General features: G+C 39.3%; 1 protein-coding gene across 6 annotated transcripts in view; it reads left to right on the plus strand.

Moving 5' to 3' along the window:
- Nucleotides 1–26,930, plus strand: part of ATP8B4 (ATPase phospholipid transporting 8B4 (putative)) — a 342,310-nt gene that overhangs the window by 92,354 nt on the left and 223,026 nt on the right. For all 6 annotated transcript variants that reach the window (XM_070797570.1, XM_070797568.1, XM_070797567.1 and 3 more), the window contains one exon: nucleotides 6,308–6,366. In XM_070797570.1, the coding sequence (XP_070653671.1) occupies nucleotides 6,308–6,366 (59 nt within the window). The remainder of the gene's footprint in view (nucleotides 1–6,307; nucleotides 6,367–26,930) is intronic.

Consider the following 26,930-nt stretch of genomic DNA (forward strand, 5'->3'; position numbering starts at 1 on the left):
TATATGCCTAGGAGTAGGATTGCTGGATCATATGGTAGATCAATTTTTAGTTTTTAAGGGACATTCCTACTGTTCTTCATAGTGGCTGCATCAATTTATATTCTTACTAACAGTGTAGGAGGATTCAGTGGTGCCTCCTTGTAAGGGCACTAATCCCATTTGTGGGGGCTCCACCCTCATGACCTAATTACCTTCCAAAAGCTTTCAAATATTATCATATCAGGGATTAAGTCTCAACATTTGAATTTGGGAGGAGCAGGAATAATCATTCTGTAATGTTGTGGTATAGTCAGGCAATCTGGCAAACACCACAATTACTCCAGGAAGGCAGGTTTTACTAGGGCTTAAGTCAGCTGTAGGTGATGTGGAGGTTTGCAGCTGCTTCTCTCTTAGGCCTGAACACCCACTCTTGGTCTCCTCCCTGAGCATGTTGCCTGCTCTCTTCAATGGGTGAGGGCAGTGTGTGTAAGAGGGCCCAAGTGGCTCAATTACAATTTAATTATTTTGATAATGCTCCAAAACTAAGGGTATCAGATAACTTATGTTCCAAACATGGGACACTTAAAAAATTACTATTATTTATTTGGCTGCCTCAGGTCTTAGTTACAGCATGCGGGGTCTTCATTGTGACATGTACGACCTTTCCTTGAGGCGAGTGGGCTTCTCTCTTGTTGTGGCACATGGACTTAGTTGCACTGTGGCGTGTGGAATATTAGTTCCCTGATCAGGGGTCAACCCTATGTCCCCTGCTTTGGAAGGCAGATTCTTAACCATTGGACCACTAGGGAAGTATTCCCAAACTGGGACACCCCTTAGAGTAAAAGGCTACCCTATTAATCATTCTGCCAAGCTAATAGGCGTAACTACAGCACACTCTCAATCTTTGTATTTATTGGCTGAATTTGGAACTTGTCTGGGGCACCATTGTGAAAAACCACTCTTCTAATTCTTTTGGCTAGCATTGTTCCTATGTTTTTCTTTTTTGGGCAACTTGATTCCATCTGATTTCTATTTTATTTTCTAGACTGTCTTTAAAATATATGAGCCTCTGCTAACTCACATTCTTATTTTCTAGCACTGTTATGTTTTTATTCTTTAGAAAAATATTTTCTGTCATTTCAGTGGGACCTGAGAGGAAAGGGAAGTAGAAGGACATGTTATCTTGAACAGTGAGCTCTTTCATTTCACTGTGAACATATGCTAGCTTACTATATTCTATAATCCATGTGTATCACTTTGCTTCTTTTTGGAACCAGACACATTTAGTGACACCAGTTGTGCAGGAATGAGCTTACCTTGGTAAATGATAAATTCCTTGGTGAGCACTTTCCTTTTATTACTCTCCCATTTCGAAGGATGCCTATGAAGTGGCAGGCGTTAAGTCATTGAACCTCAGAGCAGTTCTCAGTGGGCATTGTTTATGGGGAATTCGGTCTCGGCTTCCTCTTCTTGGCAGGATGTGACTTATTGCCAACAGGGGTTTATATCCCCTCACATACTGTTGTAGTACATGGAAGAATGTCAGTTCCTACAAAGACAATTCAGGCCTAGCATAAAAAGGTAAAAGGCAGAAAACTAGGAATTTAAATCCAAAGCCAGAATTTTGCAGGGCTTAAGGAATGGATGAAAATCTGCCAGAATTTTTTTCATGAAGACTCAGTTCAGAAAGAAAATGCTTACTGAAAGTATAGAAGTAAAGATGAAGACTTAATAAGATGAATTTAAAAATAAATAGGGACTTCCCAAGTGGCACAATGGTAAAGAATTTGCCTGTCAATTCAGGAGACTCTAGAGATGCAGGTTTGATCCTTGGGTTGGGAAGACCCCCTGGAGAAGGAAATGGCAACCCACTCCAATATTTTTGCCTGGAAAACTCCATGGACAGAGGAGCCTGGCAGGCTACAGTCCAGGGAGGTCACAAAGAGTTGGCCATGACTGAGCTACCAAGCGAGCACACAGATATAAATAGAGGAGAGGACCTCCTGGCTCTAACAAAGTCTTCAGGGGCAAGAGCAGTGTGAACACTAGGGAGAAGATCCAAAATTTCCCAGCACAGAAATTACTCCTTGGGCCACTTTGGAAAATGGCTGTTTTCAGTCCTTAGGGAGTGTAGTTTCATGGAGACACTGGATAGGATATTTAGAGTAAGCAAAACTAGACACAGAACTATAGAATTCTGTGCTTGGATGTGCTTCATATAAATGTGTAATTTAAAAATGATCATCAACTGAATGTATATGAGCTAAACTAAAGCCAGTTAATATGAGCACATTTGATTTTTTAATGTTTTATTTTATATTGATGTATAGCTAATTAACAGTGTTGAGAAAGTTTCAAGTGGACAGCCATACATATACATGTATCCATTCTCCCCCAAATCCCCCTCCTATCCAGGCTGCCATATAACACTGAGCACAGTAGCACATCTGATTTTTAACTTACAGCTAATCTGGAAATTACATACAGGATGCCAGTGGGCCAATAACATCAGTTGTTTTCCTGTCAGCAGTTTTACTATGCCTGGGTCGATGTGGGGAATAAAAACACCATCTAGCTTTTTAAGTTTTTAAGTCTCTTTAGCCTGCAAAACCTCATTTCGGGCTTTGATATTTTTGCTCTTTGTTGGAGAATCAGCAAGAAAGAGAGGATTATGCTTTTACAGTCAGAGTTTGAAATCGTTCTTTCAGAGGGCGGTTGTTTGAGAGGTTGCTTCCTGGTGGGTTCTCAATTTCAGAGTTATACAGGGAACTGACTTTTTTCAGTGGTAAAGAAGGAAGTCATGTAGGTGGCTATCAAACAGATAAATACTCTACAAATGCTAGGAGTCCAGTCATAACCAAAGACAGGGTACTGTTTGTCAGGAGCAGTCCTCAGAGGTGAACTTCATACCTGAAAGCTGAGCCAACACAGGGGATGTAGAGACATTTAGATTCCTCTTAGACTTTTGGGAAATAGGAATCAGTTCTTATAAATCATGATGCCTGGCAGTACCTGTACTGTACCATGCCTGTACCATGGTACAGGTGGTAAGACATGTTCCTACCTTCCTTCTTTCCCTGTTCATCTCCCTTATCTTTATCTCCTTCTTATCTCCTCCTCTTTGTTTCTCTCTTGCTGTTCCTTTCCTCATCCCTAATATGTGCCTCCAAGTTACTTCTTATCACCTTCTTATCAAACTCTTATCACATCCCTATACTTTTTACGATCTGTCACTTATCTAGGTGGAGAGCTGTGGGATAAGGGAATCCCAGGTTGAGATGGTCAGGTCAGTTACTAGGAGAGTCCAACACTGACATCTGTTTGTTACTTGACTCATCTTTCTTCCATCACTTTCATTGCTCCACCATTATTACTCTTTTGTCAACTGAGTTCAGTAAACATGGAGTAGGAATTTGCTACTCTTACTACAGAAACATGCTCTGCTGGTGTTTCTGGGGCACTGTCTTGTTTTGCCCTTTCAGTTCAGTTCAGTTCAGTCACTCAGTCATGTCCGACTCTTTGCAACCCCATGGACTGCAGCATGCCATGCCTCCCTGTCCATCACCAACTCCTGGAGTTTACTCAAACTCATGTCCATTGAGTCAGTGATGCCATCCAACCATCTCATCCTCTGTCATCCTCATCTCCTCCTGCCTTCAATCTTTCCCAGCATCAGGGTCTTTTCCAATGAGTCAGCTCTTCGCATCTGGTGGCCAAATATTGGAGTTTCAGCTTCAGCATCAGTCTTTCCAATTAATATTCAGGACTGATTTCCTTTAGGATGGACTGGTTGGATCTCCTTGCAGTCCAAGAGACCCTCGAGAGTCTTCTTCAACACCACAGTTTAAAAGCATCAATTCTTTAGCACTCAGCTTTCTTTATAGTTCAACTCTTACATCCGTTAATGACTACTGGAAAAACCATAGCTTTGACTAGATGGACCTTTGTTGGAAAAGTAATGTCTTTGCTTTCTAGTAGGCTGTCTAGGTTGGTCATAACTTTTCTTCCAAGGAGCAAGCGTCTTTTAATTTCATGGCTGCAGTCACCATCTGCAGTGATTTTGGAGCCCCCCAAAATGAAGTCTCTCATGGTTTCCATTGTTTCCCCATCTATTTCCCATGAAGTGATGGGACCAGATGCCATGATCTTAGTTTTTTGAATGTTAAGTTTTAAGCCAACTTTTTCACTCTCCTCTTTCACTTTCATCAAGAGGCTCTTTAGTTCTTCTTCAGTTTCTGCCATAAGGGTGGTGTCTGCATTTCTGAGGTTATTGATATTTCTCCCAGCAATCTTGGTTCCAGCTTGTGCTTTATCCAGCCCAGCATTTCTCATGATGTACTCTGCATATAAGTTAAATAAGCAGGGTGACAATATACAGCCTTGACATACTCCTTTTCCCATTTGGAACCAGCCTGTTGTTCCATGTCCAGTTCTAACTGTTGCTTCCTGACCTGCATACAGATTTCTCAGGAGGCAGGTAAGGTGGGTCTGGTATTTCCATCTCTTTAAGAATTTCCCACAGTTTTGCCCTTTACAAATTTTAATTTCTGCAATATGATAATCTTTGGGTTTGTGGTCCTATTAGTTTGTTATTTGTACTTACTTTCAGGTGATATAGAGCTGTCCGCTGGCAGTAGACAGAAAAATTGGGCCCCAGAGAAGGGATAAGCTCCTTTCTGAAGATCTTGGTGAGCTGGAGTGAGGTAGAGAGAGAATGCAAAGATTGTGTCCCTCGGCCTCTATTCCCTGGGAGCATGTGTATAGTCCCCTGAGTGCCAGACCAGAAGCCTGCCCCACAGGCCCAAGGTTTTATGTAGTTCTCTTTCTCAGAAAGACTGGGAATGTGTTTTAGTCAGCTGTCTGTGCAGTGCCCTGAGGATGGTAGTCTGCCAAGAACAGAATCTTTGATTTTTACAGTTCCATAGGATCCAGGAACACAAGGCTGTGGCTTTCAGAGCCAAGTGGCCAAGGAGTATTCCCTGGGTGGCAGCTGTAAAAAACTGGGTCATCATATGTAGAAACTGGGGCACCAAGTGTGTTTGGACTTCCCCTCCAGGGGATCCTAGAACTCTGGAGTGTGGTAGAGGCGGAGTACGAAGATAGCACCTATTGGAAGATAAAAAGGGGAAATAGAAATAGGAAAACAAGAAGACAAGGAGAAAAAGAAAAAGAATAAAGGAAGAAATATAAGATGGCACCCATCTGCATTATCAAGGCAGAGGTAGAGCAGGGAGATTGTATCCACCAACTGCCATCTCTGGGGAGTATGCCAGAGGTCCGTGCCCCTAAGACCAATGTTTTAAAATTAGAATGTGAGTCTTTTTCTGGTGCTTCTCAAAAGGCTGCTTCTGTGCTGGGCCCTGGGGTGGGTGAGTCTGCCTGTAGGCACTTTAAAGAGCTGTGCTTCAGTTTGCCGTAGTCCTGCCCTGTTGGTCTTTGAAGCAGATGCTTTGGAGGCTGTCTCTCAGGTACTCATCTGGAAAGTTGGGGTATGAACCCTTCGCTTCTCAGGTTGAAGCTCTGGGTTTTGAGTTCCCTTCTCCTTTGTGTGGGGATGAGATTGTGTCTCAGACTTTCCTACCTGCTTTGATTGGTTTCCCTCTTGTTTGCCTGATGTGAAGGGCATCACCCAGCTAGTTTTTAGGTGTTTTTCAGAGGAACTTGTTCCAGGTATAGCTGTTGATGTGGTGTGTCTATGGGGAGGAGATGACTTCAAGATCTTCATAAGTTGCTACCTTGAGCTGGAATTCTGCATTTGCTTTCCGAAGAGATTTGACTTTTTTGGCCATTTCCAGCTAAGGGCCGGTCTCAGTGTCCTGAAGATGTCAAGTTCCTCTCACTATGCATGGATTGTTTAGACATTTTACCATTGGCTCCATAACCATTAGGTCAGTGACCTCACTGGCCACTTCAGTATGGTTTTGCTTGGCTATATTACGTCTTACAATTCTATAGCAAAACAAAATTTCCTTTCCAGTGTGGCATTTGACATAGCTTTTTTTAGAAACTTTTTAGAAACTACCTGAAGTTAACAGAAAGGGTCTTTATGGAGTGAAAGGGATATAGAAATTGGCGACACATACTGTTTTGCTTTATGGCTGGCGTTAGAAAGACAATGAAAAACACTTCAGCTTTCCATTTGGGGACTTTTCCGATACGTGTTCCAACATTTAGGCTGGAAAAAAACCAATGCCCTTCAAATTTCAAAAGAAAGAATTCTTGCAACCTTGATGACAATCAAAGTAACCTATGTGATGTTAGTTTAATGAGTCGTATGTTTCTTTTGGTTGAAAATTTAATTTCTTACCTGATTTCTCTTTCTCTTTAGAAGTGGAACGGATAGTAAAAGCCAATGACCGTGAATATAATGAGAAGTTCCTGTACAAAGTGAGTAAAACACATATCCCGCACACAACCTGGGGTAGGTCTTAAGATAGTAGGATTCATACCTTCTAGAACTTTGACTTCACTAAAAACTTTGTTGGCCCATTTTAATAGCAAGGTGCCATATGTTTCAGATTTTTAAAAATAAATTTAGATTTTAGTAATGTTTATACACTTATTTTTTTACACATTAAGAATGATTGGTATTCATATTGGTATGGGAATAAGATGAAGTATCTTCTTAAGAATGATGCTTAGTTTATTCTGGTGCCCATTGGGCACTTGAATAATGTAAGGATACTATGAAAACAGGCTTCTATGGTAGTACTTTGTGATAGAAGTGGTGAAAGTGGCTGATGGGGGATGAATAACATTTGGGGATTTTCTCTAAGCAACTCAGGCTGAATGTGGAAAAGTGTATGTAGGAGAAAGTTCCCCAACCTGAATGATTGTATTTATCAAGTGAGCAGTGAGAATTATTATTTAAAATGTGTGAGCTTTAAGCTTGTACTGAACTACTTTAAAAAAAGTATTTATTGGGCACACAGGCTCTTTGTTGCGTCGTGCAGGATCTTTTGTTGAGGTGCACAGACTCTCTAGTTGTGGTGCTCAGGCTCAGTGGTTGCCCCAAGGCATGTGGGATCTTAATTCCCTGACTGGGGATCCAACCTGTGTCCCCTGCATTGCCAGGTGGATTCTTAGCTACTGGACCACCAGGGAAGTCCCTGAAGTACCTTTTTTTTTTTAAGCAAGTTTTTTTTTTTTTTTCATTTACATAAGTATTTATTGAACATCTACTAAGTGACTGGCACTATTCTAGAAACTTGGGATACACTGGTGAACACTGTGAATTATGTCATGGTGCTGCTGCTAAGTTGCTTCAGTCGTGTCCGACTCTCATTAAAATCTCCTCTTTCCTTGACTCAACTTAAGTTGCTACATGGGCTTTTAAGATAAGTTCTAAGAAAGATAATTGGTAGAATTGATGCTGCGGTTGACATGCAGCCTATAAGACCTGGTATGATTGAGTTACTAGCACATTAACCAGAGTCTGAATTCACAGAGGGGTTTGATGACTATTAAGATGTAGCAATGTGAGTTTCTTGGGACAAACTTTAGCAGTGTCCATCCAGGAACTAGCTAGAGGAGAGAGAATTTTGGCCAATGGATTATTTTTAGTATTTGGTTCCTTTTGGGAGGTCATTTCCATATGTGTAGATGAAAGCATTGAACGGCTCTAGCTCAATACCAACAGAGATAGCTAACCACTCCTCTTCTCATGCTGTGCTAATTACCTAACTTGTGATTCTCTACAGGGAGATTCTCTACAGCACACTGCCTCTATGACAGATTTCTCATTAGAATAATACATGGCAACTCTGATTTTATTCATTTATTTTATAAACTTGGTTAAAGTAAGCCTCCCCATGAGAGAAGGAATCTCTCTCAGAAGGCTAATGAATGTGCTTTCTAGCCTGGAGTGGGAGTGGGAGGATGACTTTCTTCATGGTGATTATTTCCACTCTGTGCAGCCTCCTGCCATCTGGTCATTTAGCCTGGCTGGTGATCACTAGACTTGGCCCCATGCCTTTCTATCCATTTTATAGCCAGTTCCTTAACTCTTAAGGATGACCCTTGAAAGCCTTGACCACCAAATCCTAAATAAGAGGAGTAGAAATCTATATTTTAAGATCTCGGGGGAAAAGTTCAGTAATCTACTACTGGGTAATCATGCATTTACATATTTGGCTATATCCTTATTTTTCCAATATGTAAGAAGTATTTTCATTCTGTGAGTAGTGACTGTATAAGGAAAGCCATATTTTTTATGTTACTTGTAAGATGATACTGTCCTTTATAGTTATTTTTACTTAATTTATATAATATTTAAAACTTAGAGAAAAGTACAGGAAATAATATATCACCTGTATGCCCACTACACAGATTAAATAGGTAGTAACCATTTGCCATGCTTGCTTCATCTTCTTTTACTATTAATAATAATATGCCAATCATAACAGAGGTTTTTATTTTCTTGAGCTTGCATGATATTGAACAGAAGCACACAGATGTGTGTGTTTTCTATTGGTCTTCTTAACAGTGACAAGGCAGTAGAACAATATTCTGCAGCTGCAGCAGATGGAATAAGGCAGCTTCATCTCTGAGTTTAAACATACTAAGGAAAAAACAAAGCCCATTAAGGTCTAGGAAAACCAAGAATGACACCAAGAGTTGAGAGAAGGAAGCTGCAGAGCAGAGAGGGGCATGAGTGTCCTGGGTCTAATGACCCTTCCCATGGCTCAAAGGGGATAAGCCAGGCCCTCCTACAGTGAACAAGGGTCCCTACCAGACCTGGCTGATGGTGTGTTGATTTGGGAACTCCCAATAGGATGTCTGGCCACACATGAGTTGTAGGACTTTTCTCAGCCTCAGTCTATTCAGATAAAAATTACAGATAATAAGTGTAGTGATTTCATAAACTTATTGTATGGATTAAAGCAGAATAACAAAAAGTGACCCCATGAGCTATTCTTTATAGAGATAGTATTTGAATCTATATCTATCTGATTTTAAGGATTTTTAAGCACTTCATACGTGGGCTATCCTTTTAGGTAAGGCAGAAGCCATGGGCCTTTCGCTCAGTCTCGCGTAGCTTTAAAGGATATTACCTCAAATGGAAAAGGGTTTTTTAAAAAATGTGCAGATCTCAGGCACTAGTAAAGTAATGCTTAAAATTCTCCAAGCCAGGCTTCAGCAATACGTGAACCATGAACTTCCAGATGTTCAAGCTGGTTTTAGAAAAGGCAGAGGAACCAGAGATCAAATTGCCAACATCCACTGGATCATCGAAAAAGCAAGAGAGTTCCAGAAAAACATCTATTTCTGCATTATTGACTATGCCAAAGCCTTTGACTGTGTGGATCACGATAAACTATGGAAAAATTCTTCAAGAGATGGGACTACCAGACCACCTGACCTGCCTCTTGAGAAACCTGTATGCAGGTCAGGAAGCAACAGTTAGAACTGGACATGGAACAACAGATTGGTTCCAACTAGGAAAAGGAGTATGTCAAGGCTGTATATTGTCACCGTGCTTATTTAACTTATATGCAGAGTACATCATGAGAAACCCTGGGCTGGAAGAAGCACAAGCTGGAATCAAGATTGCCGGGAGAAATATCAATAACCTCAGATATGCAGATGACACCACCCTTATGGCAGAAAGTGAAGAAGAACTAAAGAGCCTCTTGATGAAAGTGAAAGAGGAGAGTGAAAAAGTTGGCTTAAAGCTCAACATTCAGAAAACGAAGATCATGGCATCTGATCCCATCACTTCATGGGAAATAGATGGGGAAACAGTGTCAGACTTTATTTTGGGGGGCTCCAAAATCACTGCAGATAGTGATTTCAGCCACGAAATTAAAAGATGCTTGCTGCTTGGAAGGAAAGTTATGACCAACGTAGACAGCATATTAAAAAGCAGAGACATTACTTTGCCAACAAAGGTCTGTCTGGTCAAGGCTATGGTTTTCCCAGTGGTCATGTATGGATGTGAGAGTTGGACTATGAAGAAAGCTGAGCACCTAAGAATTGATGCTTTTGAACTGTGGTGTTGGAAAAGACTCTTGAGAGTCCCTTGGATTGCAAGGAGATCCAACCAGTCCATCCTAAAGGAAATCAGTCCTGGGTGTTCACTGGAGAGACTGATGTTGAAACTGAAACTCCAAAACTTTGGCCACCTGATGTGAAGAGCTGACTCATTGGAAAAGACTCTGATGCTGGGAAGGATTGGGGGCAGGAAGAGAAGGAGACGACAGAGGATGAGATGGTAGGATGGCATCACCGACTCAATGGACATGCGTTTGGGTGGACTCTGGCAGTTGGTGATGGGCAGGGAGGGCTGGCATGCTGTGATTCTTAGGGTCGCAAGGAGTCAGACATGACTGAGCAACTGAACTGAACAGATCTCGGCGAGAATGCTCTTAATAATTGATGAAGTAATATCCTTCCCTAAAGGCTGAAAGGGGGATGGGGATAAACTGAAAATTATAAAAAATATGAAAGAAAAAATGGCGAAGCTTCCTCAAATGTAGTAGAGAGAATGTTTCAGGATAAGATAAACCACAGCTTGAATCCTTTGCTCTCTTTCTCATTTACTAACTTGTGATTTCAATATATTTATTTTTCTGCACATCATTAATTTTACCTTTGAAATGGGGCATTTTCCTTAGAGGATTATCTACCATAGGGTTAAATGAAATAATTTATATAAATGTTTGATAACGGTAAGACTAGGTAGTATATGTTGGATGTGTACTATGTACCACATCCTAGGCTAAACCTTTTTTATGAATTTTTTCTTTAACATGTTTGTGGGCAAGTATGCACAGTCAATTTTAGATTTCCTATAAAGTACTGGGTAAAGTAAGATATCAGTGAAAATGGCTTAGGAAGACACTGAGAAATTGGCTGAAGTTACTTTTTGCAGCAGATATCATGTCAAAAAGTTAGCAAGTCTGTGATACTAAAGGTGTAGAAGCTGCTGATAAGTTATGCAGGGAATGCAATATGGAGATGCAGATGCACCTAAAGCAAGAAGACTAACAGTGTGAATGACTATGATTGTAGAGTACACACCACTCCAGCCTGCCAACTAAGCCATATGAAAGTGCTAGTACTTAATACTCGGGGCAATGCATTTGATAAGTTCAGGAAATAATCCTGATATTCTTAGTATGGATATTGACAGATGTATGGTTAACTGTGATGACAGTAACAAAGTTAGTATTAATAATGATAATAGGTTACACATATGTAAGTGCTTACATGGTTCTAAGCATTCTATTATAGTAAACTGATTTCATCTCACAACTCTATGAAGGGAGCACTTTACTTATCTCACTTTTATTTAAGAAGACATTGATGCACAGAGGTCTCAGGTGATTTACTCAAGGTCACAGAGCTGGATAATGGCTCATATTCTTAAAACTGTGAGTGTAGTTGTGAACCAGGTGCTTTGCACATATAGCTAATCTTCCACAAACCCCACGATACTGGATGCTTGGGGCTAGTGCACTGGGACGACCCAGAGGGATGGTATGGGGAGGGAGGAAGGAGGAGGGTTCAGGATGGGGAACACATGTATACCTGTGGCAGATTCATTTTGATATTTGGCAAAACTAATACAATTATGTAAAGTTTAAAAATAAAATAAAATTAAAAATTAATTTAAAAAATTTTTAAATTTTAATTTTATTTATTTTTAATAATTTTTATAATTTAAATTTATAATTTAATTTATTTAATTAAAATAATTTTAATTTAATTAATTAATTTTTTAAAATTTTATTTTATTTTTAAACTTTACATAATTGTATTAGTTTTGCCAAATATCAAAATGAATCCGCCACAGGTATACATGTGTTCCCCATCCTGAACCCTCCTCCCTCCTCCCTCCCTATACCATCCCTCTGGGTCGTCCCAGTGCACCAGCCCTAAGCATTCAGTATCGTGTATCGAACCTGGACTGGCAACTCGTTTCTTACATGATATTTTACATGTTTCAATGTCATTCTCTCAAATCTTCCCACCCTCTCCGTCTCCCACAGAGTCCATAAGACTGTTCTATACATCAGTGTCTCTTTTGCTGTCTCGTACACTGGGTTATTGTTACCATCTTTCTAAATTCCATATATATGCATTAGTATACTGTATTTATGTTTTTCCTTCTGGCTTACTTCACTCTGTATAATAGGCTCCAGTTTCATCCACCTCATTAGAACTGATTCAAATGTATTCCTTTTAATGGCTGAGTAATACTCCATTGTGTATATGTACCATGGCTTTCTTATCCATTCATCTGCTGATGGACATCTAGGTTGCTTCTATGTCCTGGCTATTATAAACAGTGCTGCGATGAACATTGGGGTACACGTGTCTCTTTCCCTTCTGGTTTCCTCAGTGTGTATGCCCAACAGTGGGATTGCTGGATCATAAGGCAGTTCTATTTCCAGTTTTTTAAGGAATCTCCACACTGTTCTCCATAGTGGCTGTACTAGTTTGCATTCCCACCAACAGTGTAAGAGGGTTCCCTTTTCTCCACACCCTCTCCAGCATGTATTGCTTGTAGACTTTTGGATTGCAGCCATTCTGACTGGCGTGAAATGGTACCTCATAGTGGTTTTGATTTGCATTTCTCTGATAATGAGTGATGTTGAGCATCTTTTCATGTGTTTGTTAGCCATCTGTATGTCTTCTTTGGAGAAATGTCTGTTTAGTTCTTTGGCCCATTTTTTGATTGGGTCGTTTATTTTTCTGGAGTTGAGCTGTAGGAGTTGCTTGTATATTTTTGAGATTAGTTATTTGTCAGTTGCTTCATTTGCTATTATTTTCTCCCATTCTGAAGGCTGTCTTTTCACCTTGCTAATAGTTTCCTTTGATGTGCAGAAGCTTTTAAGTTTAATTAGGTCCCATTTGTTTATTTTTGCTTTTATTTCCAATATTCTGGGAGGTGGGTCATAGAGGATCCTGCTGTGATGTATGTCAGAGAGTGTTTTGCCTATGTTCTCCTCTAGGAGTTTTATAGTTTCTGGTCTTAGGTTTAGATCTTTAATCCATTTTGAGTTTATTTTTGTGTATGGTATTAGAAAGTGTTCTAGTTTCATTCTTGTACAAGTGGTTGACCAGATTTCCCAGCACCACTTGTTAAAGAGATTGTCTTTAATCCATTGTATATTCTTGCCTCCTTGTCAAAGATAAGGTGTCCATATGTGCGTGGATTTATCTCTGGGCTTTCTATTTTATTCCATTGATCTATATTTCTGTCTTTGTGCCAGTACCATACTGTCTTGATAACTGTGGCTTTGTATTAGAGCCTGAAGTCAGGTAGGTTGATTCCTCCAGTTCCATTCTTCTTTCTCAAGATTGCTTTGGCTATTCGAGGTTTTTTGTATTTCCATACAAATTGTGAAATTATTTGTTCTAGCTCTGTGAAGAATATTGTTGGTAGCTTGATAGGGATTACGTTGAATCTATAAATTGCTTTGGGTAGTATACTCATTTTCACTATATTGATTCTTCCAATCCATGAACATGGTATATTTCTCCATCTATTAGTGTCCTCTTTGATTTCTTTCACCAGTGTTTTATAGTTTTCTATATATAGGTCTTTAGTTTCTTTAGGTAGATATATTCCTAAGTATTTTATTCTTTCCGTTGCAATGGTGAATGGAATTGTTTCCTTAATTTCTCTTTCTGTTTTCTCATTATTAGTGTATAGGAATGCAAGGGATTTCTGTGTGTTGATTTTATATCCTGCAACTTTACTATAGTCATTGATTATTTCTAGTAATTTTCTGGTGGAATCTTTAGGGTTTTCTATGTAGAGGATCATGTCATCTGCAAATAGTGAGAGTTTTACTTCTTCTTTTCCAATTTGGATTCCTTTTAAAAAAAAATAAAAATGTTTTATCTGACTTTAAAAAAAAAAAAAAAACCCAAGAGATGAAGTGGCGTCCCATTTAGTAATTTGTCTGAAGTCATACAGCTCATAGGTAGAATCCTAATTTAGATTGGTCAAATTGAAAGCCTGTTTATTTCCATGATACCTTGCTGCTCATTTGACCAATCTTGAAAAACAGTAACAACAGAAAACCCATCAAACAAATCCTCTGAATTCCCTCTCCTTCTCTTATTACATACCTGCTGGTGAAGTTTTTATACTCTGAAGACAAAGGTAGATAAAGGAGATACAAAATTTTACAAATGTGAGGCTAAGAAGGACCTTAAATCCTACCCTTAGCATTTGTAGATGAGAACTTGGGGTAAAAATTTACACAAAGCACAGATAAATGGTATAATTTCCACAAACACAAAGACTGGCCAAGCAAACTTTTCTCTTTGAAGGCTGAAAAAAGATATTTCAATACCTAGAAAAACCTTAATTTATCAACAAACCCTTAAGCTTCAAAGCAATTTATAGAGCATAGAACAGTCTTAAAAAATGACCAAAAGTGCTTTTAAAAGATAAAGGGTTTAGAATACAAACAAAAGACAAGGTTAATGATTCTAAGTAAAATTAATTGGCAAATGAGACATGATATTGTGAAAACTGGAAGGTGGAAAACATAAACCTGCAAGTGGGCTTCAGACTGCCAAGATGCGTGACACAAAGCAGGACCCGGGTGGAGGAAGAGTGAGCCAAGCGCTGGGCTTATTCTTCTCATTAGAAAGGAGTTCAAAGTTTTCTTGGTTAATAATAGGAATGAATAATAGAAGTAATGAGAACAGTTGTATTAAAATATGTTAATGTTAAAAACGTTAGGAAAACATAAGCACGAGCCAGACAGCCACTCACGATCCCTATTAGGAGGAGTTCGGAGTGAACGGTAGGAGTAGTGAAAACAGCTGTAATTGTATTAGAATGTGTTGATGTCAAAAATGTCAGAAAAAGTGTTAGATTAATTATAGCTATTTTCTGACTTTATTAAAAAATAAAGAAATATTGGAAAACATTGCTTCCCACTGTGTCCTGTTATTTTTCTTTACGTCAGCACAGACATATCCCTGTTCAATTCTCTTGAACTTAGACAGAATTTGAGAAGGGGGAGGAACTTGTCTGAGTGCTGAGAAACTTATCCTGCCTCCAACTCAGAAAGTCCAGTAAACGTGAACACTTTATAGCTTTTATCTGAAAATATTTCTTGCACAAAGGTAGATGGGAAGTTTCTAAAGAGTTTTTTCCCTGAGCTAAAAGGAAGTGTCCTGGCTTGAAGTTGGTGAAAGTTTAGCCAAGTAGTTTCAGATACTTTTAAAGGAGGCCTTCCTTCCCCAAATGTCAATTTGAACACCGTAATTTATTTTTAGAATCTTGAGATGGCTTGTTGATATTATGGTTACTAAATGGAAGCTCTTGTTGCTCTTATGAGTTTTGTGATTGGTAAAACAATGACCATTTGGGTTTTCCAAAAAGTATTTCTTCAGTGTGACAATATGGTGGACGCTCAGCGGTCAGTGCTACAATGACATCACCAAGATGCCCTTCAGCATGAGCCCCTTCCATTTCCCTCCCACCCACTGACTGGGACTTGTATGTTTACATAGTCACTTGTCTTTTAACTCAGAATAAGTGGTTAAGAGTGGAGTTAGAGATTGTGGCCCACCATCATTCTAGATGTGTGAACTTGGACAGTCACTGGACCTCTTTAGGCCCACATTGTAATGACATGTCTGTGTTTCTCTGAGACCAGACTGACATAACAGTAAAACTTTCTATTCCTGTGTGTGGGTGAATTAATGTTTCATTGTCTCCTTTTTTAAAAAATAGAGATAAAAATGATTTTTAAAATTCAGTATGTTCACAATGTACCTACTCTAGACCTAGCAACATGTGTTCATTGACTTAATTACTTTCCAAAGAGGTTCTGAGGAGATGTACAAGAAAAAGGTGAAGCTGAAAGGAGTAAAAATACATGAGGAAACTGAAATGTGTAGAGTATTTTTAGGTGGGCCCCAAACTGCATGCTAGAAGACCCTGTTGCTAAAACTGGCAATGTGTTGAGTGCTGAAAGTGAAAGTGTTTGTCGCTCAGTCATGTCCAAAAAATTTAAACTGCTTTCTTCCAAAAAAATTAAACTGCTTTCTTCAGGTCCACCAGCTTCTTCCATGTGATTTAAAGATATTCTGCTTTGAAACCCCATTGGACTGTAGCCTGCCAGGCTCCTCTTTCCATGGGATTTCCCAAGCAAGAATACTGGAGTGGGTTGCCATTACCTTCTCCAGGGAATCTTCCCAACCCAGAGATAGAACTCGGGTCTCCTGCATTGCAGGCGGATTCCTTACTGTCTGAGCCACCAGGGAAGTGCTGGGGTTATTTATAAAGGGGGTATAGATTCTGCTTTCCACTTTCAAGGAGTGTGTGTAATCTATTCAAGTAGAGAAGACCAGCACATAAGAATGAATTTGATAATAGGTAATAATCAAAAGGTAATGCTAAATTCTAATTGTGTGATGTGGCCTGTGTTAGGGAAATGAAGGCTCAGTGTGAGTGAAGATGTTTGACGAAGTGTTAACAGAGGAAATGGGAAATGACTTGAGACTTGTTTGTTTATATGTTTGTTTATATGTACCACCACTTGTTAGAAATGGGAGCAAAATCCTCAAAACTGATCTAATTGGTGGTGGGGATGGGTCATGGGAAATTATAGTTCAGGTAGGTGAGACCTGACTGTTTAAAAAAAGAATTCGAATATGAGGTAATAGGCTCTCAAGGGGCTGAGGAGTCACAAAGTGAGGATTTTAGTAGCCCTCTGGATTAAATAGGTTTGACAATCAAATGGAAATGCCCAGGTTAATAGGGAATGTAATTTGGGTGGGGTTAGAGTAGTAGATTAAGGATATCCATTGGAAGAAGGCACTTCAAGTTAGAAGAAAAACAGAACTTGTTAACGAGTGATGGCTGAAAGGTGTAGGGATAGAAACTCCCACTCAGTTAGAGAGGGGAGTGCTGAGGAAAACAGGGAAAGGGGGAGATGAAAGCTGGGGTGGGGTGGGGTACAGGGTGGTGCGTAACCATATCTGAAGTTAGGTGCTCATGAACGTAGAAGTTGAAGCAGAATATCTTTACATCACATGGAAGCAGTTGGTGGACCTGAAGAAAGCAGTTTAATTTTTTTGGAAGTCAGAGGGCAAGGGAAAAAACATGCAGAAAAGAAGGTCTTACTCAGTTAATAATAAGCAATAAAAAGAGAAATAGTATTAAGCTTTCAGACTCACTGAAATGCAGTGAAGGATTTTTGAGTCAGTTTTCTCACATTTTGACTAGGTACAGAAAGCCATGGGAAGGTAAAACTTTAAACATTTTCTTTGGAAGACTCGGGATATCTACATGTTGGGACACATCCTAGTCCTGTTTTAATCCTGGGAAAATTTGGTTTTCTCTTCTTTTTTTCATGAGCAGCGTAGTTGTACTGCCAACATGCTGTAGATGCTCACCAAGAAGCCTGATGATTAAAGCAATTTATGTACCAACCAAAAAGTATGGATGATGCCAGGCACTGTGACAAGTTGGAATTGGTTGTGGAAAGTGCCAGTAACTTGCATTTGCTGTCTTTTCTGGTTGTTGGTTGTTGCGTTTTTTTGTATTGGGGAGTTACTATAGTAGCAGTGACTTTTTAGCAAACATTGAAACGCTTTCTGTTTTGTGTGCTGTTAATATCTGTGTCCATTATTCTGTGTTCTACATGACAGAGGTTTTATAAATACTTGTAGGAGAAAAGATAATTTTTGGATATCCCTTAAATTCATTTTCATTATAGATTCAAGACTTTGAAAGTATAAATATGTCATCATTTTGACATCTGCTTTATTTAAATACTGTTATTTGGCTAAACGTTTGTCTGATTTTTTGTTTTGTTTTGTTTCCTTAATTTGGTTGATCTGTTTTAACCTTTTGTTTTAGCCTCTGAATTCCTATTTCTAAATGTTCTAAAATGGTACATTAAGAAAATTTAAAAATCCAGTTAAGTTCTAGAACTTTGAAGAGTTTGCTTTTTACTTCTTCCAGGTTTGAGTGAGATAATTTCAGCATCCTCATAAGTTAGTTCTGTTCCGTCTGCTCTACGAAGTAAGTTTCTAGTAAAGCCACGTAATTAGCTTCATTTGTTTATTTTGCTTTTACTTCATTCATTGCAATGATATAAAATTTTAAATAGTTTTCAAACAATATGTAATTGGAATTAAAAGAGTTAAAATAAGCTAATTTTGATGTTTGAATTTTGGAGCTCTGTTGTAGCCTAGCTCTGGTGGACTAGATTAAGCTAAGGCTGAGAAATGAAAAGATGGAGCAGGAAGGAAAGTAACCTCCTGTGTGAAGCAAGAACTGCAACTGCAGTTTCCTTTGTTGGCCAGTGGTTTATGAAGGTAATCCATAAATCAATCATGTGGATAATATTGGGCAAGTTCAGTAACAGTTGAGGGGCTAACGGAAAAACCACCAACCCAACAGTCTCAAGGTGGTTTTTAACCCGGTTTTATAATTTTCTTTACTGGACCAAACAGTTTGTTTCTGTGATTCATATTATTAAAAGTTAATAACTATCACATTTTATATTTTGTAATTGAAAGATTAATCAAATCATTTGTGTTAACAGTTTAGTCTCAAATTCATGTCTACTATTATAAAACCAGTACTAGATTACTAGTGAGTTTTATATCTGACATTCTATATGCAGTTTCTTACAAAAGTAAACTATTTAGGCATTAAAGTTAGACCTGGAGATCACTTAAAAATGATACTAAGAATTGATAAGGAGCCATATATATAAATATTTGTGTGTTGTGTATTTATGTGCATGTAGGGAATGTTGTAGCTATAAGAATGTGTGTATGTCTTTGTAAGAATTATCTGGCTTGAATGGTGAAACACTGTTCTTTGGAGCAGAGAACAGCAGATTCTTATATCTAGATTGGTGATGTAAATTTCTACCTGCTAATATCCTGATGTGACATTTCTGGCAGCGCTGGTTGTTCTGGTTTTCATGTGTACTCTTTGGTTGTAAAGTTTGCTGTGACTCAAGGTCACCTCATTATAGCTGTGGCCTGTCCAGGTACAATGTATATATGTTGCAGTTGGTGACATCATTCTGCACCAGTAGTCTGAAAATGCACGGAAGAGGAGTTATTTTATTCAGATGAGAAAACCTGGTTGGTACAGTAAGGAAGATAGCTGAAGTTCATCACAGAATCTCAGTGTAGAATTATCCTTTAAAGCTTTTCCATCAACTTCTACAGAATTTTCACTGACGGCACATCCAGTCTGTTTGTATCCCTCTCTTAAAAGGGCCTTTTCTGTCTTTGTATAGCTTTGACCATTAGACAGTTTGTCTACTGATTGATGCAAAGTGATCTTCTTTGCTCTGTTATCCTTTGGGTTAGCTTTTCTTCTGAGGCCAAAGCAGAGCAAATGCATCTCCTGTTTCCCATGACAACCTTTCTGATATTTGGCTCACTAAGTAGACTTGTCTCCAGAATCATCTCCAATTCCCTTTCTTTTCAAAGAGCTTCAACTTTGCTATCATTTCTTACAGTGGGTTGCTCCAAAGTCAAGCAATATTCTAAAAGGTATTTGACCAGCTTGAAGTGGAAGCATTATTACTGCAACCAAAGCTGGCACTAGTTTTCGGTGATTGTTGGTGCCTATTAATCTCATATTAACCTCATTTTCATTATTAGTGATCAGGACTGTGCCACATTTATCTCTGCATCTTGCTTGTTGTAGGACAGACCTTCCTGTCCTGTGTCACATGTGGACTTATGAGCATGCCTTCTTCATTTTCACTGATATATAAGCCTATAGGCCAATCAAATCAGAGGCTCTGGGGGATGGAGTCTATGCAGTGATATTAAAAAAAGAAATCCACCCATGTGTTTCTAATGAGCAAGCAGGTTAAGAATTACTGATGTTGTTATTCAGTTGCTAAGTTGTGTCCGATTCTTTGCGACCCCATAGACTACAGCACGCCAGGCTTCCCTGTCTTCCACTATCTCCCAGAGTTTGCTCAAGTTCATGTCCACTGAGTTCAAGAATCCCTGATGTAAGTTCTTAAGTAAAATACTGAGCACAACACAGTTGAGGACAGAGCCAGTGCCTTTTCACTAGATGCCTTCCAACAGGTTCCCATTGGGCCATAATCATTATGTCTTGTTGCCTTAGCTAGTTTCCAGTTTCTATAATTAGCTCTTCTGGCTGCCAACCCAATTTTTGTTTAATTGTGCTACATTATTGCTCTCTGTCTTAATTAGCAGAAAGCCTTTAAAGATATTAAATCTATTATAGTGCTGGTTTAGATAACTTATATGGAAGCAGAAGGTTGGAATGAATAATTGAACTTTAAAGATTGTTTTCCAAATCATGTTTCTATGATTCTTGCAAACCACATAGTCCTATACTGCAATATTTTAAACACTCTTGTATGCCAAATTCTGCAAAAACACCATTGTTATAAGCAAGACATTCTTGAGATTAGAAGCACAATAGACTGAACTTCATAATGTTTTGCAGAGAAAGCATTGTTCAGACTTTTCTAGGTGAGAAAAATAAGGTAAAGAAATGTTTGATTTTTTTTTTCTTCTCCCTCACTCTTTAATGTGGAAATGTTAATGAACCACACAAAGATGTTATGCTAAAAATGTGAAAAATCTGTACTTATGCTAGAACCTATCTTTCTTTGGCAAATGTACTTCTCTAAGTTATATACTGGAAATTACTTGTTTGTGTTGTGAATTGCTAACACTTATTACTAGCTCATGTTTGTTCTGATAAATGGAATTGCTTTCCCTTGACATATTATTTTGCATTTTGAAAATTGGGTTTATCAGACTTATATTGAGTAATTAGTAATTTTTATCATTTCATTAAATCCTTTAGAGATTTATAAAAGTATAAGATAGGATCTTAGCTCCTCAGGGATTTGTGGTCACCTTGAGATTTTAACATTATCTTATATAAAAAAAATAATAGCATAACACATTGTAATATTAAGTATAAAATTAAATGGTATTAGACTACAATTGGAGAAGGCAACGGCACCCCACTCCAGCACTCTTGCCTGGAAAATCCCATGGACAGAGGAGCCTGGTGGGCTGCAGTCCACAGGGTCCTGAAGAGTCGGACACGACTGAGAGACTTCACTTTCACTTTCACTTTCATGCATTGGAGAAGGAAATGGCAACCCACTCCAGTGTTCTTGCCTGGAGAATCCCAGGGACGGGGGAGCCTGGTGGGCTGCCGTCTACAGGGTCGCACAGAGTCGGACATGACTGAAGCGACTTAGCAGCAGCAGCAGCAGCAGCAGACTACAATTGGGACTTCTTCAGTGGTAAAGAATCCACCTGCCAATGCAGGAGATGCAGGAGACATGGGTTTGATCCCGGGGTCAGGAAAATCCCTTGGAGGAGGAAATGGTAACCCACTCTAGTATTCTTGCTTGGAGAACCTCAAGGACAGAGGAGCCGGCGGGCTACTGTCCATAGGGTTGCAAAGAGTAGAACATGACTGAGGGGCTGAGGACACAAACAGATTCACAGTTAACATTTTCATTATATCTGGGTAAAGAAGATAATTTTCTAAGAAGAGATGAATCTTTTAAAAATACGTTTATGTTAGTAATTCTCCAAGCCAGGTTTCAGCAATATGTGAACCGTGAACTTCCAGATGTTCAAACTGGTTTTAGAAAAGGCAGAGGAACCAGAGATCAAATTGCCAACATCCATTGGATCATTGAAAAAGCATGAGAGTTCCAGAAAAACATCTATTTCTGGTTTATTGACTATGCCAAAGCCTTTGACTGTGTGGATCACAATAAACTGTGGAAAATTCTTCAAGAGATGGGAATACCAGACCACCTGACCTGCCTCTTGAGAAACAGGTCAGGAAGCAACAGTTAGAACTGGACATGGAACAACAGACTGGTTCCAAATAGGAAAAGGAGTACATCAAGGCTGTATATTGTCACCGTGTTTATTTAACTTTTATGCAGAGTACATCATAAGAAATGCTGGGCTGGAAGAAGCACAGGATGGAATCAAGACTGCTGGGAGAAATATCAATAACCTCAGATATGCAGATGACACCACCCTTATGGCAGAAAGTGAAGAACTAAAGAGCTTCTTGATGAAAGTGAAAGAGGAGAGTGAAAAAATTGGCTTAAAGCTCAACATTCAGAAAACTAAGATCATGGCATCTGGTCCCATCACTTGATGGCAAATAGATGGAGAAACAGTGGAAACAGTGGTTCACTTTATTTTGGGGGGCTCCAAAATCACTGCAGATGGTGACTGCAACCATGAAATTAAAAGATGCATACTCCTTGGAAGGAAAGTTACGACCAACATAGACAGCATATTAAAAAGCAGAGACATTCCTTTGTCATAAAGGTCTGTCTAGTCAAGTCTATAGTTTTTCCAGTAGTCATGTATGGATGTGAGAATTGGACTATAAAGAAAGCTGAGCACCAAAGAATTGATGCTTTTTAACTGTGGTGTTGGAGAAGACTCTTGAGAGTCCCTTGGACTGCAAGGAGATCCAACCAGTCCATCCTAAAGGAAATCAGTCCTGGGTGTTCATTGGAAGGACTGATGTTGAAGCAGAAACTCCAATATTTTGGCCACCTGATGCGAAGAGCTGCCTCATTGGAAAAGACCCTGATGCTGGGAAAGATTGGGGGCAGGAGGAGAAGGGGACGACAGAGGATGAGATGGTTGGATGGCATCACCTACTCAATGGACATGGGTTTGGGTGGACTCTGGGAGTTGGTGATGGACAGGGAGGCCTGGCGTGCTGTGGTTCTTGGGGTCGTAAGAGTCGGACAAAACTGAGCAACTGAACTGATGTTAGTAATAAATATCTTTTGAAAAATATGAAAGTGATAAAATATCATGTTACGTTTATATAGTATAAAAATGGGCTAACTTGATTTGGAAACCTAATCCTTGTCTGAATTTGAGGAACCATTTGCTACGCAAAAAGGCAATTACCAATCCCCTTCAAGCCCATCTAAACCTAAACTGTTGGGAGAAGATGATGTAGTCATTCAGATGTTCTGGGTTATTCTGGAATTGAATGTTTTGATTATGAAAGGCAGTTGGATTTCTTTTTATTTAATTCAAATGTGAATTTTACATGTATTTATTAAACCTGAAAGTGTTTTGACACTAGGAATAGTTCTGAACTTATGCTTTATTAACAAATAATGATTAATTTTTGAATCTAGTCAGTCTCTATATGTTATTTTCTATGCAGAGGGTTAGTTTTCTTGCATTTTATAATTTTTAAAAAAGGGTTCCTCCTGTTCCTCTCCCTTTCTCTTCCTGCAAATTTCTGTGGAATTTCTGCCATAGTCTTTCTCCCCTGGCCCCCAACTTAATGCTTGACCTGGTCTTTTTATTTGCTTGAGCTTTAATTGAAAATGCATGAAGTATCTCTCATTTTTATTTTCATCCAATGTATTTTTCTAAGGATTGAAGGATAAATCCAAAAAAATATCTGCAGCTGAGTCAAAAGGACATTTTCTTTCTGTGGTCTAAGCCCTAGTTTAAGGCATTTCAGCGTTTTAGCTCTAATGTTGATTTGGGTCCATAGTCTCATGGTGAAATCAAGTATTAACTCGAGGTTCGTAATCTATAGTTGACAGATGGGACTTTTTTGGATTTATATTAATTTCACTAAATTATTTACACAGCTCTTTGAAAAAATACATGGACCCTTTCTTATACTACAAAGTTTTGTGCCTATCAAAACTTACAGGCTCTTTAGTACTCTGCTTCTTGAAGAGCAGTCTTCTACTCATCATCATCTCCTCCTCTAGAGCTTGTTAGAAATTCAGAATCTTGGCCTGCATCATGAGACTACTGAGTCAGAATCTGCATTTGAACAAAAGCCTCAAATGATTCATATACACACTTTGAGTTTCAGAAACACTGGACAGATCCTCTATTCTTATATCTGTTAGAAGTGCCCTGAAGGTTTTGGCAAAAGCAAATGAGGAAGAAAAATGCATTTAATTAGGAAGCACAGTGCTAGTACTTTCATACACATTATCTCATATGATCTTCCTGGTTGTGCAAGGTAAATATTACTACACATAATTTACAGATGGGAAAACTGACAATTGGAGGTTTTAAGATTTTTTTCAAGGTCACTTAGTTGGTAAAATGTAGACTCACCTTCCAGATTCAGGATTCCAATTTTCCTAGTACTCAATTATCTCTTGGGACACTTGGTATTTGCCCAAGTCCTTACTACTTGGATGGTTGTGGCTTTATGGTGAATATGATTTAGATTTGAAGCGAAAATGTCTCCAAGAACTCTTGACATCGAAACAAGGTTTGCAAGGAGGCTTTTTTTTTTTCTTTTTAAAAAAATTATTTTTAATTGAAGGATAATTGCTTTATGGTATTGTGTTGGTGTCTGCCAGACATCAACATGAATCAGCCATAGATATACCTACGTCCCCTCCCTCTTGAACCTCTCTCCCACCTCTCTCTAGGTTGTTACAGGGCCCCTGTTTGAGTTTCCTGAGTCACACAACAAATTCTCATTGACTATCTATTTTACATATGGTAATCCGTATGTTTCCAAAGGCTCTTTCTTAATCTCTGCATATGAAGTTGGAGGTTTGGTTTGTCCTCTTCCATGTGTAATTCTTCTTTATACAGCATGTCTGCCTTCCTCCTTCCCTTTCCTGCTGTTCTTGCCTTCTCCTTTGCAATAGTTCCTGTCATTGTTCTTTACAATAGTGTGTCTGTAATGAGTAAGAAGGCGTATGTAGAAAGTATCTCATGTAATTTTGCAACAGAAGCATGGCATATTTCAGTGGTATTTTCAGGGAAATGGTGGGGCTTAGTCACACATGCGAAATCCAGTTTGGATTCACAGAGTAGAGGGGGTACAATGTGATTAGCACTGTAGGTTGTGATAAACCCCTCCTTCAGTTACTGTGTATGCTAATAGTAAGTGAAGTGCTTTCAACTGAAGCTAGTTATGTGTGGACTATGCCCCATTTCCTGCTTTCAAGTTTCCTTCCCCAGATCTTACTCCCCATGTCTGCCTGGTGCTTTCTCGTTTCCAAGATCTTTCTCATAGGAAGGATGTACTTTTCATTTTGACATGTTATAAATTAATATATGTTGTCTTCCCTGGGTATTTGAGTTGTAATGGAGGACAGTGGCTAGAGAACAATGTTTGGTGCAAATTAATGCCTCTGTATCCCCCTTACCTACTACCCCATGCCTGAAACATTGCTAGGCAAATGGTAAGTGTGAACGTTTTTCTGGTAGAGGATTTCTCTGAATCATCGCAAACTTATTTATTTATTCATGCATTTATTTCACACCCCCAACTATTATTACAATTTTAAAAGTATTATTACAAATGAAATTTCTGAGGACAACAATTTTTGAGGGATTACTCTGCTCCTGGCACAGGGGTGAAGTACACAGAGGTGAGCACAACTCATCCTATCAGCCTTCAAGGAGCTAAACCACAGGCTGTTGAGGGCTTTGCTTCAGGTCTGGAACCATAACGTTTCCTAGAAGCCTGAGGGGTGCCACTGAAACTGTTTACCTCAGATTGGAAATTGAACCCACATGGCTGGAACTGGAACCCAGTCAAAACCCTGCTTGGGACTTGAACCCATGTGGCCAGGACTCAAACACAGCCAAAACCCATGGTACCTGGTTTTGAAACCTAATGAAGCTCAGGTTCTTGATGCCTTATCACAGAAAGAATTCAATGAGAGACAAAGTTGATAGGTAAGAAGTGGATTTATTCCGATTCAGAGAGAAGCACACTCCTCAGAGTTTGGGCCATTGCAGAGGGCAAGTGCAGGGGCAAAATGTGGCCCAAAGAATTGATGCTTTTGAACTGTGGTGTTGGAGAAGACTCTTGAGAGTCCCTTGGACTGCAAGGAGATCCAACCAGTCCATCCTAAAGGAGATCAGTCCTGGGTGTTCATTGGAAGGACCGATGCTAAAGCTGAAACTTCAATACTTTGGCCACCTCATGTGAAGAGTTGACTAATTGGAAAAGACTGATGCTGGGAGGGATTGGGGGCAGGAGGAGAAGGGGATGACAGAGGATGAGATGGCTGGATGGCATCACCGACTTTGGACATGGGTTTCGGTAGACTTAGGGAGTTGGTGATGAACAGGGAGGCCTGGTGTGCTGCGGTTCAGGGGGTCACAAAGAGTCAGACACAACTGAGTGACTAAACTGAACTGAATTATGTTTTAATGATAGAAAATGCTATTGAAGCCTCTCTCTTCCCCTATTCCATGTAGACAGGTTTCCTTCCATCTTTGCCAACTTCTCCCCTATTCTGTCTTCTCAACACCTTTATTCCCAAAGAAAAACCACTCAACAAACAAAAATCATAAAGCCAGGTAGTGTGGGTTTGTCTAAATTTAGGTTTATCAGCCTCCCCTGAATGAGAATGGGCTAAAGACCAGGAAAACCCAGGAATGTTGGAGGAGGACACCTCTGTGATCTGACCTGAGGTCCTTGTTGCCCCAGCATCCTCCAGAATATAGGAACTCAGAGCTACACACATTTCTCATCTGATCCTCAGGGTTTCAGGAGAAAATTGCATAGTTCCCCAGGGCTGGTGTTATTTGTGCAGAACCCTAGTATAAGAGATAGTCTTAGGAAGGATCATACTATTTGTAGTGTGTTATTATAACCCCTTGGCCCTTTGGGAAATTCTTCAGGGGTGCCTTCCTCATTAACTGGACTTTTCCACTGTGCCTTTGTTATTGTCATAAATGCCGAGGTCCTGCCTGAAGTTTGGCCTCGTTCCCAGACTGTACAACATGAACTGATTTTTAGTCTTAATAAACAAAGCAGTTTGTATGCACCGAGTTATCCAAAGATGCCCTTGTAGTTCAGCAATCAACTCCACGTCACCTCAAAGAAATGCCCACTCTGGTTGTCCAAAGCCTCTTAAGCCCTGGACTGAGATGAGCCAGTGAGCCAAAGCTTGGGCCTGTTCCCAGCAGATATCAGACCATCAAGG

The sequence above is a fragment of the Bos indicus genome, chromosome 10, assembly GCF_029378745.1.
Source record: "Bos indicus isolate NIAB-ARS_2022 breed Sahiwal x Tharparkar chromosome 10, NIAB-ARS_B.indTharparkar_mat_pri_1.0, whole genome shotgun sequence".
NCBI lineage: Eukaryota > Metazoa > Chordata > Mammalia > Artiodactyla > Bovidae > Bos > Bos indicus.